This window comes from Pteropus vampyrus, unplaced genomic scaffold, assembly GCF_000151845.1.
Source record: "Pteropus vampyrus isolate Shadow unplaced genomic scaffold, Pvam_2.0 Scaffold86, whole genome shotgun sequence".
Classification (NCBI taxonomy): domain Eukaryota; kingdom Metazoa; phylum Chordata; class Mammalia; order Chiroptera; family Pteropodidae; genus Pteropus; species Pteropus vampyrus.
In genome coordinates this window covers 1,803,012-1,820,154 of record NW_011888867.1, presented here as the reverse complement: position 1 = coordinate 1,820,154, position 17,143 = coordinate 1,803,012, and the positions used below count along the sequence as shown (strand labels likewise).

Sequence of the window (17,143 nt, the reverse complement as noted above, 5' to 3'; positions counted from 1 at the left end):
GGGGCAAGGCCAGGCAGAGTCAGCTGTGTTCCATCCAGAAGGGCTCTTGGCAGAAGGTTTGGGAGCCACTTCTGTGGCGTCCCCGCCACCGTGGCTAAAACAGAAAATGTCCAGATATGGGCAGGATAAACTTTCTCAAACTGCATCCTAATCTCCAGAATCAGGGCCGGTCCGCTAACGGCCTGGGAACAGGGAGGAGGGCCGGGCTGCTGCCAGATCCATCGGCCTGCAGAGGTCTGTCTGTCTCCTCGACACACCTGTAGTTTTGGCTAAGAATACCCGCACCCATGTCAGGACCACATAAAATAAATGTCTGGCTCGTTTTGTCCTAAGGGCTTAGGAAGGTGGTTTTGAGCCCCGGGGGAAGGTGGAGTGCCTGTGGATACAAGCCTGAGAGTTCATGCCTTGTGTCACAGTTTTTTATCCCGGCTAAGTCAGATCAAGTACAAGATTTGGCTCACGCACAGAATCCCGGGTTAAAATATAAACGCGGTGCCCAGCCTCCCTCCAGCTTGGGTGCAAAATTCACCAAGTGATTGGTTTTATCGGGATTCAAGAACTGGGCCCCACGAAACCGATCGTTGAGTAAATGAACAGTCTGAGGGTTGGCAGGTGCCACAGAAAGGTGTGAACGTGAATGAACGTTGCCTGTATTCGTTTCCTCTAACAAATGACCCCAAACTTGGTAGCTGAAAACAACATAGATTTATTCTCTTGAAGTTCTGGGGGTCAGAAGTCCACAGTGAGTTTTATAGGCTAAAGTCAGCAGGTCAGCAAGGCCGGTTCCTCTCGGAGGCTCTAGGGGAAAATCTATGTCCTTGTCTTTTCTAGCTCTAGGGCCACCTGCATTCCTTGGTTTGTGTCCCCTCATCGTGCCAGCCTCTCGCTTCCATCGATGATCTCCTACTTCCTCCTTTGGCCTTTTTGTTCCCTATTATAAGGACACTTATGATAATAATTGGACCCACCTCAGTAACCCTAGCTAATCTCATCTCAAGATCCTTAATTTAATTACGCCTGAAAAGTCCCTTTGCCATAGAAGGTAGCAGTCTTAATACCAGGGATTAGGATCTAGATATCTTTGGGGACCATTATTCAGCTTACCACATGCCTTTTCCCAAATCTGAGAAACACGGGGTGGTGAGTGGCAAATATCTCCGAGCCGGACCTCAGATTCTTCTCCGCCCCCAATGTGCATGGCCTTCAATTAGCCCCTCACCGCTTCCAGGCGCCTTTCATGATGGATGGTTGCTCACCTGCCTCCCCAGTTCCGTAAATGACAGCTAACATATTTAGAGCACTTCCTCCCGCCAGGCACTGGGTGACACCCTTCATGCCTTCGCTCATTGCTTTTTCAGCATTGCTGACCCTGGAAGCTACCAGGCAGGCCTGCTGTCCTTTGGTTCCCCCCTCCCCACCTGCCCCCACACCCCGCCTGGAGTCGAGACTCACAGACACCCTCCACGGCCCCCCAACTTCAGAAGTTCTCCTCTCTGCCCTCCTTTACTTTTTGCTGCAAAATGCCTCTTGGGAAAGGAGAAACCGAATAAATGAAGTTAGTGTCCAAACAGCCTGCTGACAAGGACAAGTGCTGTGTCCAGATGGTACCCAGGGTCACGGGAGCCTGGTGGGCCCCCAGCGAACAGATCAAGAGTTGGGTACGCTCCAGCCTCAACTCCTGCCTCCCCGGACTCGGGGCTGAGCCTCAGAAGTGCCAGGAAGGCCAGCTGTGCCATCTCACTTGGACTTTCTCCTCGTGCCCAGACGGTAGTAGGCTCACTGGTGGGACCGTAGGGCCAGCCTCAATCATCGGGATTAGCCCTGCCTTAATTTTAGTTACGTTTGGCTGAAAGGCCGGTTTTCTGTTGCCTGGGGGATGAGGAAGATCTGAACAAGACTTTGTGTACTGGACCACTGCTTATTAGCTGTGAGACCTGGGGCAAGTTTCTCAACCTCTCTGTGCCTCAGTGTATTCAGTGATAATGTGGACAAAGGTGAGGATAATGGTACCTGCCAGCGTGGCAGAATCAATGAGCTAATTAACCCTTTCAAAGCACTTAGCGTGAGCCCAGCATGCAGTCAGCGTCCAAGCAATGATAGCAGATATTTCCGCTGCTGGCTGGGTGCTGAGAGGCTGAAAGTCCATTGGTGGTTCATCCCAGAGCCTGGAGAAGGATCAAGGTATCAGAATCGCTTTGAGTCGATAGTGACAGGAGCTCTGGCTGCTGCCCTGCACCCACAAGCTCCAGACTATACTGGCAGTGGGACACACAGAGATGTCACATTTCCCGAGAAATATCGAATGTAGCTAGAACGTCAAGACTGGATCTCCGGTGCCAGCGTTCTTAATAGAGTAACACGCCAGCCACCTCCTTAGAGAAAGGCACCGCCTCAAGCTCCCAAAGACACCTGATTTGTTGACTTGCTCTTTCTGTTTATGGCTCCCGGAGTCTTCAGGATGAATTTGTCTTCCTCAGTTTCTCCAGTGCTTAAATGGATTAGCAAGCAATCTGGGGATGTTAGGTCTTATCAGTTTCTCTCATGTTTTCTGTTGGGGAGGGAGAGCTGCCTCTTTTCTCTGCAAGAAGTGGTGTATTCTGGGAGACATCTTTAATTCCATGTCTCTGCTATTTCTCAGGCGAACCCCTTCTCCTGGACTACCTTAATCTCCTCCTCCCTCCAAACTCCGCCCAAGGAAAGTTTCCATTTGCCTCAAAGCCCTGCAAAGCTGCTACTTTATCTTCCTTCACCCAACCCTTCAAATAAAATTTCTGTAGGCTCCTTATCTGTGCAGCACTTTATCCGTGCTGCTTAGTGGTTAAAAGCATGGGTTTTAGAATCAGACGTATTTTATCCCTGCCTTGTACTAGCTGTGTGACCTTGGGCAAATTACTCTCTGAACCCCAGAGTCCTTCTCTATAAAAGAGAACTAATGACTATTAAATGATTATGCCTGGAAGGAGCTCAACAGATGGCCCAGCAGAGGTGGCATTCAATACATGTTCCTTGTTACCCTGATGTTGACCTTCCTTCCATGAGGAAGAGTCACCTGTCCTCCTGCTGTACTGTGAAAGCATGCCTCACACATCTGTGTGTCCTCTCAAAACCCCGGCACACAGTAGGGGCCCAGGAATTGTTGGAATCAAATTCTTTAAAAAGCCATTTTAAAAGAAATCCATACCTGTCACCCCTCATGCTTTTGTGGTGTAATATTTCCAAGGATAAACTGTGTGATGTTCATTGCTGGCCCATGGGCTTGACCTTGTGGGAGCTGGTGTGGTGCAAAGGACTGGAGGAGGGCTTCGAAGCCAGCTGGTTCGATTGTGAATCCTGACTCTGTGCTCACAGCCGTATGACCCAGAGATAGTGGAGACTCAGAGATAGTCGTGAGACTCAGAGATAGTGGAGCTACTCGCCCGTTGAAGAGCCATTGGATGAGTTTATGAAGGGTTCACGGTCTCGGTGACTGCTGATCGCATTACTGCTACTGCTAGTGCTCCTGTTACAGCCACGTGTCACTTAACAACGGGCGTACGTTCTGAGAAATGCGTTGCTAGGCAACTTCGTCGTTGTGCGAACATTACAGAGCACACTTACACAAATCCAGGTGGCACAGCCTACCGCACACCTGGGCTGTATGGTCCAGCCTGTTGCTCCTGGCTACAAGCCTGCACAGAGTGTCACTGTATTTAATGCTGTAGGCAACTGTCACGTAACGGTATTTGTATGTCTAAACATCAAATATGGAAAAGGTAGAGTAAAAATATGGTATGAAAGATATAAACGGCACACCTGTACAGGGCACTCACCGTGAATGGAGCTGGCAGGACTGGAAGCTGCTCTGGGGGAGTCGTGAGTGAGGGTGAGCGGGTGTGAAGGCCTGAGACGTCGCTGTACGCCCCTGAAGACGTATAAACGCTGTCCCACAAGCCCCCTTCCCCCGCCTGCCCCCCGTCTTCTGACAGAGTCAGGAATAGAACATCGACGCCGTCAATGCTGCTCCATGAACAGGGATGTGGGCTGGACTGATCGGAAATATCGAGGAGAAACTGGATGGGTGAGGCACAGATCACCTCCATAGTAAGTGTCGGGAGGGAGTAAAGGTGGCCCGAGGATCAGTAGGAATTAGAAATGGAGATGGAGATAAAGAAGAACATGGGGGGTTGTCATGGCAACGTGGGTTTGGCCACTGCATGTGGGAGCGATGGATTAAGAAACTTTGTGGTGTTTATGTGGGAAAAAAAAAAAAAGGCTGTTTAACACAGGCAGAAGCGAGGACTCAATATTCTGACTTTGGAAATTCATTTCCGGTCCCACCGACCCCATCTGGCACAGAGGACTCTCTCTGGCATGTCTATGTTTTACACCATTACAACCTGAAAATATTTTCAAAGTTCAGGGACAGGCTGGCTTCGCACTGCCACCGAAAGCCTTTACTAAAGTGACAGTGGCACTTTAATACTTGTTGAGGTCGCTCCTGTGGACCTGTGTCCCTGTACAGGATCTTAGGTCCTCAGCAACGAATTTACAGCACTGTACTCTGAAGACCACCAGGCCGGACCAGGGAGGGCTGCAGCACCCTCTGAATACGTAGCGCTGGGGGACAGGCTCCTTTGTGCTGAAATAGGTCAGTGGTGACTGACCGGGCTGGCACCTGTGCACTCAAAACTGAGGCGCTGTGAGTGGAGGGACTCTGTTGCCAAGCTCATAGATGCTGCTCCTGTCGGGGGGTGGGGGGAAGGAACCTTTCTGAATCACATATCCATCCATTTCTTACAGAAAATTCAGCTCCGTTGTAATCTTATGGGACCACCATCGTAGGTGGTCTGTCACTGACGGAAACGTTGTGTGGTGTGTGACTGTCCTGTTCCTACTATATTCAATCACTACTCTGCCTTGCAGGCTACTGAACATCCTTCTTTTCCTTCCTCCCATCAGCCGTCTCTGGCTCAGCCCTCTTCACCTCTCTTCTGCCTCTATGACTCATTCGCACAGTGCTCGGTATTTTTCCTGAGTGCACGATCTACAAGAACCTGTTCCGATAGAACAGGAACGATAGAACAGGAACCCGACGCCTTTTGACCTTGGCTCTTGGGGAAGTGGCCTGAAACTCCCTGGCGGGACACCAGCAGCAGCTCAGAGCCTTTCTTCCTGGCCCCGCCCCCTCCCCACTGCATGGGACTGGCTCTCCATGACAAAAGTGATTGTGAGCTGAAACTTGGCCGAGGGGGCCCCACTGAATCCTTCCTTTGTGATGGGAATGTGGCGTGGCCGGGTTCCCTGTGAAAGGAGCCCGGGATCCCTTTCCCAGTTAGGCAGCTTGGCAGGGAAAGCTTGGGGCATGGGGAGAATGGTCAAGGAGCCGCTTTGTCGTGGGGGCTGGACACCTCTGACTGCCGAGATCTCCTCCCACTTAAGCCGGCTGGGCTGGACGCTTCTGGAACTGTGCCTTCTAGGGCCACAGGACAGAGCTCAAAGGCCGTGCAAGAGTCTAGATCAGACCCCTGGTTTCCAAACTCTGTTCTATAAGATTTCTGGGATTCAATGGGAGGGAGCCAAGGGAAGGCTTGACCGTCAACATTTTGAGACCCTTTGCTCTGTTCAGCCACAGCAGTGCTGCTTTCTGTTGTTCGATTTTATTTAAATCATTGTCTTTATATTAGAAATACCAATCCAAGTGTGGATGACCCACTCAGTTCTCAGCCAGGTGGAGGACTCTGATGCCCAGGGCTGTGGCCAACTTCCCCAGAGCATAGCCCCTCCCCTGTCCCAAAGATGTGTGCGGGAGCAAAGAGAGAGCTGCCCAGGTCGGAGGAGCGAGCTCGGGGCCCTCACCCTCCTGCCGACTTCTACCTGGGAAGATGGGGAAACGGCTGAAACCTCAAACCCCACCAGGGAATAGTGAAAGAGTCACCTTCCAAGGTCAGAATGGAAATCGCATTTAATCTGGGCCCCTTGCCCATGTTGCTGGCAAATCATTTGCCTACAGATATAAGATTTCAGTATACAGGTACTCCTGAGAGTTAGTTCTACCTAATCCTCTCTCCCTCGATGCCAACCATGAAACCAAGAATTTCCCCTAATTGACATGGGACATTAGTTAAACTTTTTAACTTGCCAGATAGTCATTCATTCATTCTGCAAATAGTTATTAGGTACCTGTTACATTCCTGGAAATTCCTATTACAAAATATTTCAGCCAGTCCAAAGAGTATATGTAAGAGATGTGAAGTTTAAGGAATAATATAATGAATAAACGGCCATGTGCCCTTCACTGTCCTCCCCAACACCATTTCTCCTACAGGGAAGTGACTATTATCCTGAATTTTAGTGTATAATCTGTGTATTTCTTCCCAATATTACAAAAATAGACCAATACATTGTTCAGTTCTGCGTGGTTTTGAACTTCGTATAAATGGAAACTTGCCGCGTGTGTTCTTCTGCAATTTGCTTTTCTGTTCAAGGTCACCTGTGTTAGAATAGTCCACACTGGTGTGGATAACTGCGGTTTATTCATTTTCACTGCTGCATAGTACTCTGCTGGGTAACACTGTTATGGCTTTTCCTTTCTCTTGGAACGTGACATTATTTGATTTTCTAATGGTGAACCGACCCTACAATGCTGGGGTAAGCCAAACTTCATTGTGATGTATTATCTTTAAAACAAACAAACAAACAAACAAACAAAAACATTGTTAGATTCTATTTGCTGATATTTCATTTAGGATTTTTGTGTCTGTACTGGTGGATCGGATTGCTCTGTTATTTTTCTTCCTCGCCTCGTTTTGTTTTTTTGTTTGTTTGTTTTGTTTTGTTTTGTTTTGGTTTTGGTTTTAGTATCAATGTTATACACGCCTCATAAAATGACCTGAGGGAGTGTTTTCTCTTATCCGCTGGGGCACTTGAGTAAGATGGATAAAACCATGGAAAGGTTTGGTAAATGTAGCCACCATATTGTCACCCTTCTGCAACCCCACTTTTTTGGTACAGAATCTTTTTTTTTTTTTTTGGCTTCTTTTGATGCAAGCTTCCTTGCATGTACTCCTACTCCAACCCATGCTGTACCCCCAGAAAAACAAACAAAACTCACACCTCCCCCATGAGCACCTCAAATCAGAATGGTCACAGCATACTTAGAAAATTGTGTTTCTGGTTTTTTACAGATGAGTCCGTAACTCAAGATTTTAGCATGAAGAGTCATTCTCAAGCCTTCCTTGAGCCCCCCAGGTAACAATAGGTAGGTGCCTCTCTTCTCTGGTTAACAATTTTTCTTGAAAACCCAGGCACAGGCTCACTCACTTCTCTCTTAGGGCTGCCTTGAACATGAGCCATGATGGGTCCAACTCCGGGTCCAGCGGTGACTCTGGCCGAGCTGGGACCTCAGGCTGCCCACTAAGGCGGCTCTGCTTTGGGAACATGTTGGAAGTTATGCGGTCCAAATCCTCTAAGCACAAAATTAGCTTCTTTCCATATTTTTCAAAGGGAAAGAACGCCGTACTAAATATAACTGAGTCAACAAGCCAGAAACAAGATAAATAGCCCCCAGCTGCACCTAGGGAGGTGGTTTTTCACATCCCCCAAGGAACCCATTGAGGTCTGGTCTCCAGAGGGGAGGGTGGAACTGACAAACAATTTTAAGCTACCACTGGACACATAACCCTGCTGTGAACTCCCCCAAAAAACGACGACCTTGATCTCATTTTCTCTTTCTAAAAGCAGCACGTGCGCACTTCTGTTTCTCAATTCTTATTCTCCCAGTAAGAAAAAGAAAGGAAAAATCATTCTAATTACATCACACAGAGAAAATAACTGAAAACATCATGCTACATATGATCCGAGTGTTTCGAAATTTAGTATAATACATAAATTAGTGTTTCTCAACCTCTTTTTCCCATTATCATCCCTAAGGAGTCTTTCTTTATAGACACTCTTTTTGTAATGCTCCCCCACTCCCACCCACGAAATTTTAATATCGTATGTCTGTTTATGGACTGTGGAGGGCCACAAACCACTGTGATATTTGAAATTATTACACCATCCCCAAGAACCAAGTTTTTCCCTTGTGGGTGATGTCACCCCATTGAGAATGCAGGCTTTAAATAATATTTAATAACAGACCTTTCTGGAAGAACTTACTGCGTGTTGGTCACATACTGTTCTGGGTACTTTATGTGTGTTTACTTATCATATCTCCCCTACGAAGTGAGTACTGGAGAGCTTTAATCTCCATTCTACCACTGCAGAAACTCAGGCCCGGAGAGGTTAAGTAACTTGTCCAAGGTCGCACAGCTAGGAAGGTACAGAGTGAGGTTCTGAGCCCAGGCAGCGTGGCTCCAGAGTTCATGCTTAACTACCAAGCTATGTTGCCTTGCAAAAATACATTCTGATTGTAAAAAATTCAAAATACAGAAATAGAATAAATGGTACACTTCCCAAGCACCCTCCGTCCCGTTGTCTGGGACTTTTACACATATGTTTGTATATATTAAAACATATTGTCTTTTTATCATAAGTAGGATCATCTAGTCTTTTTTTCTATATATACATATATGCATATTTGTGTATAGAATTTTCTTGAATTCGTATCATGCTGGACGTACTGTTTATTTTTTTAACCTTGTTGTTTGACTTTAAAATGTATCATTGGCTGCTTTGAGACAATAATTTAATCAGTGCATGGACCATATTTTATTTAACCAGATCCAGATTATTGCTATTTAAGTAGTTTCTAGTTTCTCACCATCATAAAGCTATGATGAATATCCTTACATAATTCTTAGAATTTGGAACTACAGAGCCAAAGGATATAAAGATTTTTTAAACTTTTGACCCAAAATTCCAAAATTTGCCATCCAGAAATATTGTATGAAATTGCCCATCCCCACACTGACCTGCACTGGGTATTTTCACCTGTTTTCAGTCATTGACAAATTAACAGACCAAAAATGTATGGATCCTGACATTTTCATCTCTGCCTGTAACCCTCATCTGGGACCTGTTTTACTCACTGACAGGGTAAAGCGAAACTTGAATTGAAAATTAATGGGGTGGAGGGTGTTAAAGTGGCCCAAATCACTGGTTTAATAAACACACCATCACCCTCCCAAGTATGAGGCCTACCTGTTGGGCCCTTAGGTGCTCAGTACGTGGCTTTTTCATCTCCTGCTTCTGGCCACATCTCTCCACCCCTGAGCTCTTCACCTCTGGCTTGTCTCAGATCTGTCTGGCAGAACCACTGCATTTCTAGGGCTGCCGAGCCCCTCGTCCCTCCATTCACTGCCATGAATGATAATGTGAGAAACAAATGCCCTCGAGCTTACAGTGACTGTCTGCAGCAGGATCCCTGTGCTCTGCATGCCACACGCATGCATGCTCATGTATGCACATGTGCACATGCATGCATACACATACATGTTCATACACCTGTACACATGCAAACCTATGCACATATGTGCACACAGTGCATATACAGGCACACGCACGATGCAGAGTATTCAGGTGTAGGCCCTACTATGCCAGTGGGGCTTCTCTTTCTCAGAGACTTTCCGTACGCCCTCTAGCCCAAGGTAGGGTACCCGGCTGTTTAATTGCACAGTTCCTTTACTTTCTTCCCACTTTATTGTTATTTTTTGTAGACTGGTTTTCTGCTGTCCTGGAAGCCCCACTAACCCTTAACTTGCTCGCCAGTGTTTCTCTAAGTGCCTATAACACTGCTTAGCAGATGTACAAGAATTAGGTTGAGGGATAAAAAGGAACTGACTTCAAGCTGATAAAGGATGTTATCCCAAATATTTTTAGAATATTTTTCATTGGATTTCAAGCAGCTGCTGTTAGCCGTCCTTTTGAAAAGATGGGAAAGAATGCAGAATTTAAAAAAAGGATTTGGCTCATTTAAACGTCTGTAAACTTTTGCTGTTCTGCAAAGGCCACTGTTGTGGGAATAATATATTGAGGAGTGGTCAGCAAAGAGCATTGCTTGCTTGTCCTCTTGGCCCCTGGAAGTGTTCTAGGCTACACCTTTCAGGCGGCTTGCTCCTCTCTCTCACGCCACCAGCGGCCAACAGATGGTTACGGAATCCCAGGATGGCTGGCTGCTCCCTTTAGCACGAGGTCTCTGAACTGCTTCATGGAAGAGAGTTTATCACCCAGTGGGCACAGCAGCAAAGATGAGGACTTTGCAGGCTGGCTTCGTGTGGCCTCTATTCATTTCATTCAATTGATGCAGCAGACGCGTTTGAATCCCTGCCACGTTCCAGGCACAGAGGCGAGGAAGATGTTGGTCGCGGGAAGAGAGACACACTTGCCACAGTAGTTGCTGGGGGCTTGTGGGAGCACAGAGAAGAGCAGCTGAGCTGGGGTGATCAGAGAAGTGCAGAAATGGTGGAGGGGGTGTGCAAAGAAGGGTGAGGTGAGATGTGGGAGGGGCAGGACCAGGTCAGCTCAGCCCTGACCCTCATTCTAAAGAGACTGGATCTTCAGCTGCGGGGAACGGGGAGCCATTGAGGGTGGTGAAGACCGCAGTAGGCTGTCTGGATGGAGTCACATCATTGACTACTGCTTGCCGCCCAGGTGATTCTGTTACGGTTATTGATCACGGCTCATGCGTGCCATCATTCACGCTCCTCGCCGTACCCAGTGAGAGCTGAGGTTTTACTGCACTTCATTAAATTCCACAATGCCTTTTAACAACCTGGAGCCCTGACCTTTGTGGCTTCCTGCAGAGAAAGGTCTGGCTTTTCCCTTTCGGGTGGAGGTAGGCGGGTCAGCCTCCCTTCTGCAGGCTCAGAGAAGGAGCAGGAGCTCGTAAGGCATCTGGAATGCATCAAAGGCAAGCCAAGCCCGAGTGCTGCTTCTAACTCCTCCAAGAGCACAACCGCCGTGTTCACAAAAGCGTCTTCAATCGGAGCTGATTTTCCTCCCTCCTCTTTCTGCTTCCCTTTCAGACCCCTCGGCTGCAGCTGTCCGCCCGGAACGCCTCTCATTTGAAGGAAGCCATCCCTGAGAGCGTGGCTGCTGGTTTTTTCAGTATAGCGCTCGGGATCCCGTTCAGTGTGCTCAAGGGGTTTTTGTTGTCGTGGCTACTGCGGCTTTCTATTTATTTATTTTCTTTCTTTGAGCCGGGCCTGGCCCTGCTGCTTGTGGGCAAGATGGCCCAGTCTAAGACCAACGGCTCGCACTATGCACTGACCGCCATCGGCCTGGGGATGCTGGTCCTCGGCATCATCATGGCCATGTGGAACCTGGTACCCGGGTTCAGTGCCGCCGAGAAGCCGACAGCTCAGGGGAACAAGACGGAGATAGGCAGCGGCATTCTGAAGAGCAAGACCTTCTCCGTAGCCTACGTGCTGGTCGGGGCCGGGGTGATGCTGCTGCTGCTCTCCATCTGCCTAAACGTCCGCGACCAGAGGAAGCGGCGGCAAGGCGAGGAGATGGCGCACATCCTGCATGGACCATATTTTATTTAACCAGATCCAGATTATTGCTATTTAAGTAGTTTCTAGTTTCTCACCATCATAAAGCTATGATGAATATCCTTACATAATTCTTAGAATTTGGAACTACAGAGCCAAAGGATATAAAGATTTTTTAAACTTTTGACCAATTCCAAAATTTGCCACCCAGAAATATTGTATGAAATTGCCCATCCCCACACTGACCTGCACTGGGTATTTTCACCTGTTTTCAGTCATTGACAAATTAACAGACCAAAAATGTATGGATCCTGACATTTTCATCTCTGCCTGTGACCCTCATCTGGGACCTGTTTTACTCACTGACAGGGTAAAGCGAAACTGGAATTGAAAATTAATGGGGTGGAGGGTGTTAAAGTGGCCCAAATCACTGGTTTAATAAACACACCATCACCCTCCCAAGTATGAGGCCTACCTGTTGGGCCCTTAGGTGCTCAGTACGTGGCTTTTTCATCTCCTGCTTCTGGCCACATCTCTCCACCCCTGAGCTCTTCACCTCTGGCTTGTCTCAGATCTGTCTGGCAGAACCACTGCATTTCTAGGGCTGCCGAGCCCCTCGTCCCTCCATTCACTGCCATGAATGATAATGTGAGAAACAAATGCCCTCGAGCTTACAGTGACTGTCTGCAGCAGGATCCCTGTGCTCTGCATGCCACACGCATGCATGCTCATGTATGCACATGTGCACATGCATGCATACACATACATGTTCATACACCTGTACACATGCAAACCTATGCACATATGTGCACACAGTGCATATACAGGCACACGCACGATGCAGAGTATTCAGGTGTAGGCCCTACTATGCCAGTGGGGCTTCTCTTTCTCAGAGACTTTCCGTACGCCCTCTAGCCCAAGGTAGGGTACCCGGCTGTTTAATTGCACAGTTCCTTTACTTTCTTCCCACTTTATTGTTATTTTTTGTAGACTGGTTTTCTGCTGTCCTGGAAGCCCCACTAACCCTTAACTTGCTCGCCAGTGTTTCTCTAAGTGCCTATAACACTGCTTAGCAGATGTACAAGAATTAGGTTGAGGGATAAAAAGGAACTGACTTCAAGCTGATAAAGGATGTTATCCCAAATATTTTTAGAATATTTTTCATTGGATTTCAAGCAGCTGCTGTTAGCCGTCCTTTTGAAAAGATGGGAAAGAATGCAGAATTTAAAAAAAGGATTTGACTCATTTAAACGTCTGTAAACTTTTGCTGTTCTGCAAAGGCCACTGTTGTGGGAATAATATATTGAGGAGTGGTCAGCAAAGAGCATTGCTTGCTTGTCCTCTTGGCCCCTGGAAGTGTTCTAGGCTACACCTTTCAGGCGGCTTGCTCCTCTCTCTCACGCCACCAGCGGCCAACAGATGGTTACGGAATCCCAGGATGGCTGGCTGCTCCCTTTAGCACGAGGTCTCTGAACTGCTTCATGGAAGAGAGTTTATCACCCAGTGGGCACAGCAGCAAAGATGAGGACTTTGCAGGCTGGCTTCGTGTGGCCTCTATTCATTTCATTCAATTGATGCAGCAGACGCGTTTGAATCCCTGCCACGTTCCAGGCACAGAGGCGAGGAAGATGTTGGTCGCGGGAAGAGAGACACACTTGCCACAGTAGTTGCTGGGGGCTTGTGGGAGCACAGAGAAGAGCAGCTGAGCTGGGGTGATCAGAGAAGTGCAGAAATGGTGGAGGGGGTGTGCAAAGAAGGGTGAGGTGAGATGTGGGAGGGGCAGGACCAGGTCAGCTCAGCCCTGACCCTCATTCTAAAGAGACTGGATCTTCAGCTGCGGGGAACGGGGAGCCATTGAGGGTGGTGAAGACCGCAGTAGGCTGTCTGGATGGAGTCACATCATTGACTACTGCTTGCCGCCCAGGTGATTCTGTTACGGTTATTGATCACGGCTCATGCGTGCCATCATTCACGCTCCTCGCCGTACCCAGTGAGAGCTGAGGTTTTACTGCACTTCATTAAATTCCACAATGCCTTTTAACAACCTGGAGCCCTGACCTTTGTGGCTTCCTGCAGAGAAAGGTCTGGCTTTTCCCTTTCGGGTGGAGGTAGGCGGGTCAGCCTCCCTTCTGCAGGCTCAGAGAAGGAGCAGGAGCTCGTAAGGCATCTGGAATGCATCAAAGGCAAGCCAAGCCCGAGTGCTGCTTCTAACTCCTCCAAGAGCACAACCGCCGTGTTCACAAAAGCGTCTTCAATCGGAGCTGATTTTCCTCCCTCCTCTTTCTGCTTCCCTTTCAGACCCCTCGGCTGCAGCTGTCCGCCCGGAACGCCTCTCATTTGAAGGAAGCCATCCCTGAGAGCGTGGCTGCTGGTTTTTTCAGTATAGCGCTCGGGATCCCGTTCAGTGTGCTCAAGGGGTTTTTGTTGTCGTGGCTACTGCGGCTTTCTATTTATTTATTTTCTTTCTTTGAGCCGGGCCTGGCCCTGCTGCTTGTGGGCAAGATGGCCCAGTCTAAGACCAACGGCTCGCACTATGCACTGACCGCCATCGGCCTGGGGATGCTGGTCCTCGGCATCATCATGGCCATGTGGAACCTGGTACCCGGGTTCAGTGCCGCCGAGAAGCCGACAGCTCAGGGGAACAAGACGGAGATAGGCAGCGGCATTCTGAAGAGCAAGACCTTCTCCGTAGCCTACGTGCTGGTCGGGGCCGGGGTGATGCTGCTGCTGCTCTCCATCTGCCTAAACGTCCGCGACCAGAGGAAGCGGCGGCAAGGCGAGGAGATGGCGCACATCCAGCACCCGCCGGGGGCCGAGCCGCAAGCCCAGGAGGAAGACAGGTGAGGACTGGCCGACACGCCCCAGACCGGGGCCTGGACACACGTGCACACACTCACAGGGTCCAGTGAGGAGAATATTGTGATCTAGAAAGCTTTCCTTCCCACTCTCTCCTCTTAAGGCTCTGTAAATCGGTTCATCATTTTATAAATAACTTTATACTCCTATCCCAGAGTTTCCCAGATCATATGGTATGAATGGATTAAGGCTATACAGATTTCGACATCCCCCAGGGAAGCGGCCAGACTGGCTGCTTGTCCTAGCATGCTGTGTGTATCCGCTTTGAGTAGAAAAGGTTGGAAAGCAGTGTTCTATTTGCCACAAATTTAAAAGATAAATGATATATCGGGAAACATATGGTAAAGTTTGACATCCCTGTCATAGAAAGAGCCCTCGCAAACGAATATGAAAGATGAACGCGCCAGTAGGAAAATGGACAGAGGAGACAAGCAAGCATTTCCTAGACATCCAGACAATTGATGTTCAGCCTCATTAGTCACAAAACGCAAGCACACAGAAGTCCTCATTATTCTTTGCCTCTCGTGTTGGCCAAGATAGATAGAGCCTGGCGTTGGAGGGTTGTGAGGAAGTGGGTTTCTGATGGAATGCCGATTGCCACAACCGTTCTTAAGGGGAGTTTCACAGTAAGAAGCAGTGTCAAAGATGTGTGTACCTATCGATTCTAGTCCTAAGAGCTTATCCTTGGGAGATGATAGCACAGGTGCAAAGGGGTTTGTACCCACGTGCTTATCAGAGCATTGCTTAGCATAGCAAAACCTGAGAAACAACCTACATGCCCATCAATCGAGCTACAGTATGACGTGCCCTTCAGTAGCCTTCTGCGCCGTCATTTCTGATCTCTGTTTGCTGACGTGGGACCCCGTCCTCCACATGGTGAAAAAGAGGCGGTAGCACAGCATCTTTGGTTAAGGTCCTGATCGCACCAAATGTTGTGGCTGTGGAATTAGGGAAGGATCTGGAAAGGTGTTCAGCAGAATGTTAACAGTGGTTATCTCTGGGTGGAAGGATTTGGGATGTTTTTATTTTCTTTGTTAGATTTTCCTGTGTTGTTTGAATGTTGTATAAGTATGTCTTACCTTTATAGTGGGAGGGTAGTCGTTTTTGTTCTGGAAAAATTAAACCGACTGTCTGATTACAAGAGATAATCATGCACATTCTAGAAAACTTGAAAGATAGAAGGACAAAGAAGGATAAAAGTGTCACCCATATTACTTGCCCCAGCCATGAGCACACACAAATTCATTCCTAAAGGAGATGAGAAGAAAACCCAGACAAGCAGTGAGGTTTCCGATGTTGGTCATTATCAACCCACAGGTTCAAATGTAGGGACCTGGAAAATGGCTATTGACATTACTCCCTATAAAAGGATTAAAAAAAACACCCTGACTTTTGGGTTTTCTCTTTCAACAGTTCAATGAGAGTAAGGCTGAGCACCTGACCTGTTCTTTGAGTCTTAATAATGAACCTGGAAGATAAAACCACAGAAAAATTTGAAATACATATCAAGTTTATATTCAGATATTCCTTCTACCTGGAGACAACCATTTTGCTTCAAATTGGCAGCTATTTCTTGCATATTTATGTTGCCTTTGGCCAAAGGACCAGCTGGGCATCACAATAGCCTACTTTGCCTGTTGTTTGTTAAATGTAATGTTTAAAGGCGGGGGGAGGGGGGTTAACACACAGATAATACAGTGTACTAATGGAGAATGTGACATTCATTTCCTGCCCTCCTGCTTCCTAAAGGTATGACTAAATCAGGTACCTTCCATGTATCAGTTTTCCTATCCATAAAATGGGTATCATAATAGTACCTAACTCATAGTGTTATTAGGAAGATGAAATTGGTTCATATGTGCTAAAGCAGGGGTCCCCAACCCCTAGACCGCAGACAGGGACCGTTCTTTGGCCTGTTAGGAACCGGGCCGCACAGCAGGAGGTGAGCCGCAGGAGAGCAAGCTAAGCTTCATCTGTATTTGCAGCCGCTCCCCAGTGTTAGCATCACCGCCTCAGCTCCACCTCAGATCATCAGGTATTCGATTTTCATAGGAGCACTGGTCCTTGGTGCCACAAAGGTGGGGACTGCTGTAAAGGTCTCAGAACAGTGCCCAGCTCATAGCAAACAGCTGAAGTGTTAGCTTGTATTACTTCTTGGACCCATTTCTTGTTTACAGGCCTGGCGTATGTAGACCCAGTGCCAACATGGGATTTAGAGTCCATCTATTTGTGGTTTTAAGCGACTGAGCATCTGCTAACCCTCCGTGTCTGCTTGTTGTCTTGCAGCCAAGAAGAGGAGGAAGAAGCCTCCTCGAGGTACTACGTCCCCAGTTACGAGGAAGTGATGAACACAAACTTCTCAGAAACCAGGGAACCAGACCAGAGCCCGAGGATGAGCATCTCTCTCCCTTCCTATGAGTCCTTGACGGGGCTTGACGAGACAACCCCCACGACAGCCAGGGCCGACGTGGAAGGCAGCTCGGGGAATCCACCCAGTAGGCAGAACTCCAAGTTGGCCAAACACCTAAAACCACTGAAAGTTCGAAGGATTAAATCTGAAAAACTTCACCTCAAAGACTTTAGGATCAACCTCTCGGACAAAAATGTCCCCCCTCCCTCCATCGAGCCTTTGACTCCCCCGCCACAGTACAACGAAGTCCAGGAGAAGGCCCCCAATACCCGGCCACCTGACTGATGGTCCTTCTCTAGCGTGTTCCCTCTTGTCACTCACCCTCTGCACCAACAGACCCCAGTGATGCCACTCCAGCCACAGTTGAGAAGCGAGGGGCCAGATGTATGCTTAGCAACTTGGGTGGGGGCAGGGGAGTCCTGTGATTTGGCGGTGATTCACATTCACAGAACTTCATGTAGCAGGT

General features: G+C 48.1%; 1 protein-coding gene across 3 annotated transcripts in view; it reads left to right on the top strand.

Annotated features, from left to right (window-relative positions):
* The window catches only part of TMEM51 (transmembrane protein 51), a 47,366-nt gene extending 30,229 nt beyond the window's left edge, over positions 1-17,137 (top strand). For 2 of the 3 annotated variants that reach the window (XM_023532603.1, XM_011363510.2), the window contains exons 2-5: positions 7,164-7,237; positions 10,944-11,438; positions 14,205-14,251; positions 16,554-17,137. In XM_023532603.1, the coding sequence (XP_023388371.1) occupies positions 11,148-11,438; positions 14,205-14,251; positions 16,554-16,962 (747 nt within the window). In that variant the 5' untranslated portion in view covers positions 7,164-7,237; positions 10,944-11,147 and the 3' untranslated portion in view covers positions 16,963-17,137. Of the gene's footprint in view, positions 1-7,163; positions 7,238-10,943; positions 11,439-13,676; positions 14,252-16,553 lie in introns of those variants that run through there. The other variant, XM_011363512.2, reaches the window with a different exon arrangement.
* Positions 17,138-17,143: the final 6 nt, after the last annotated feature.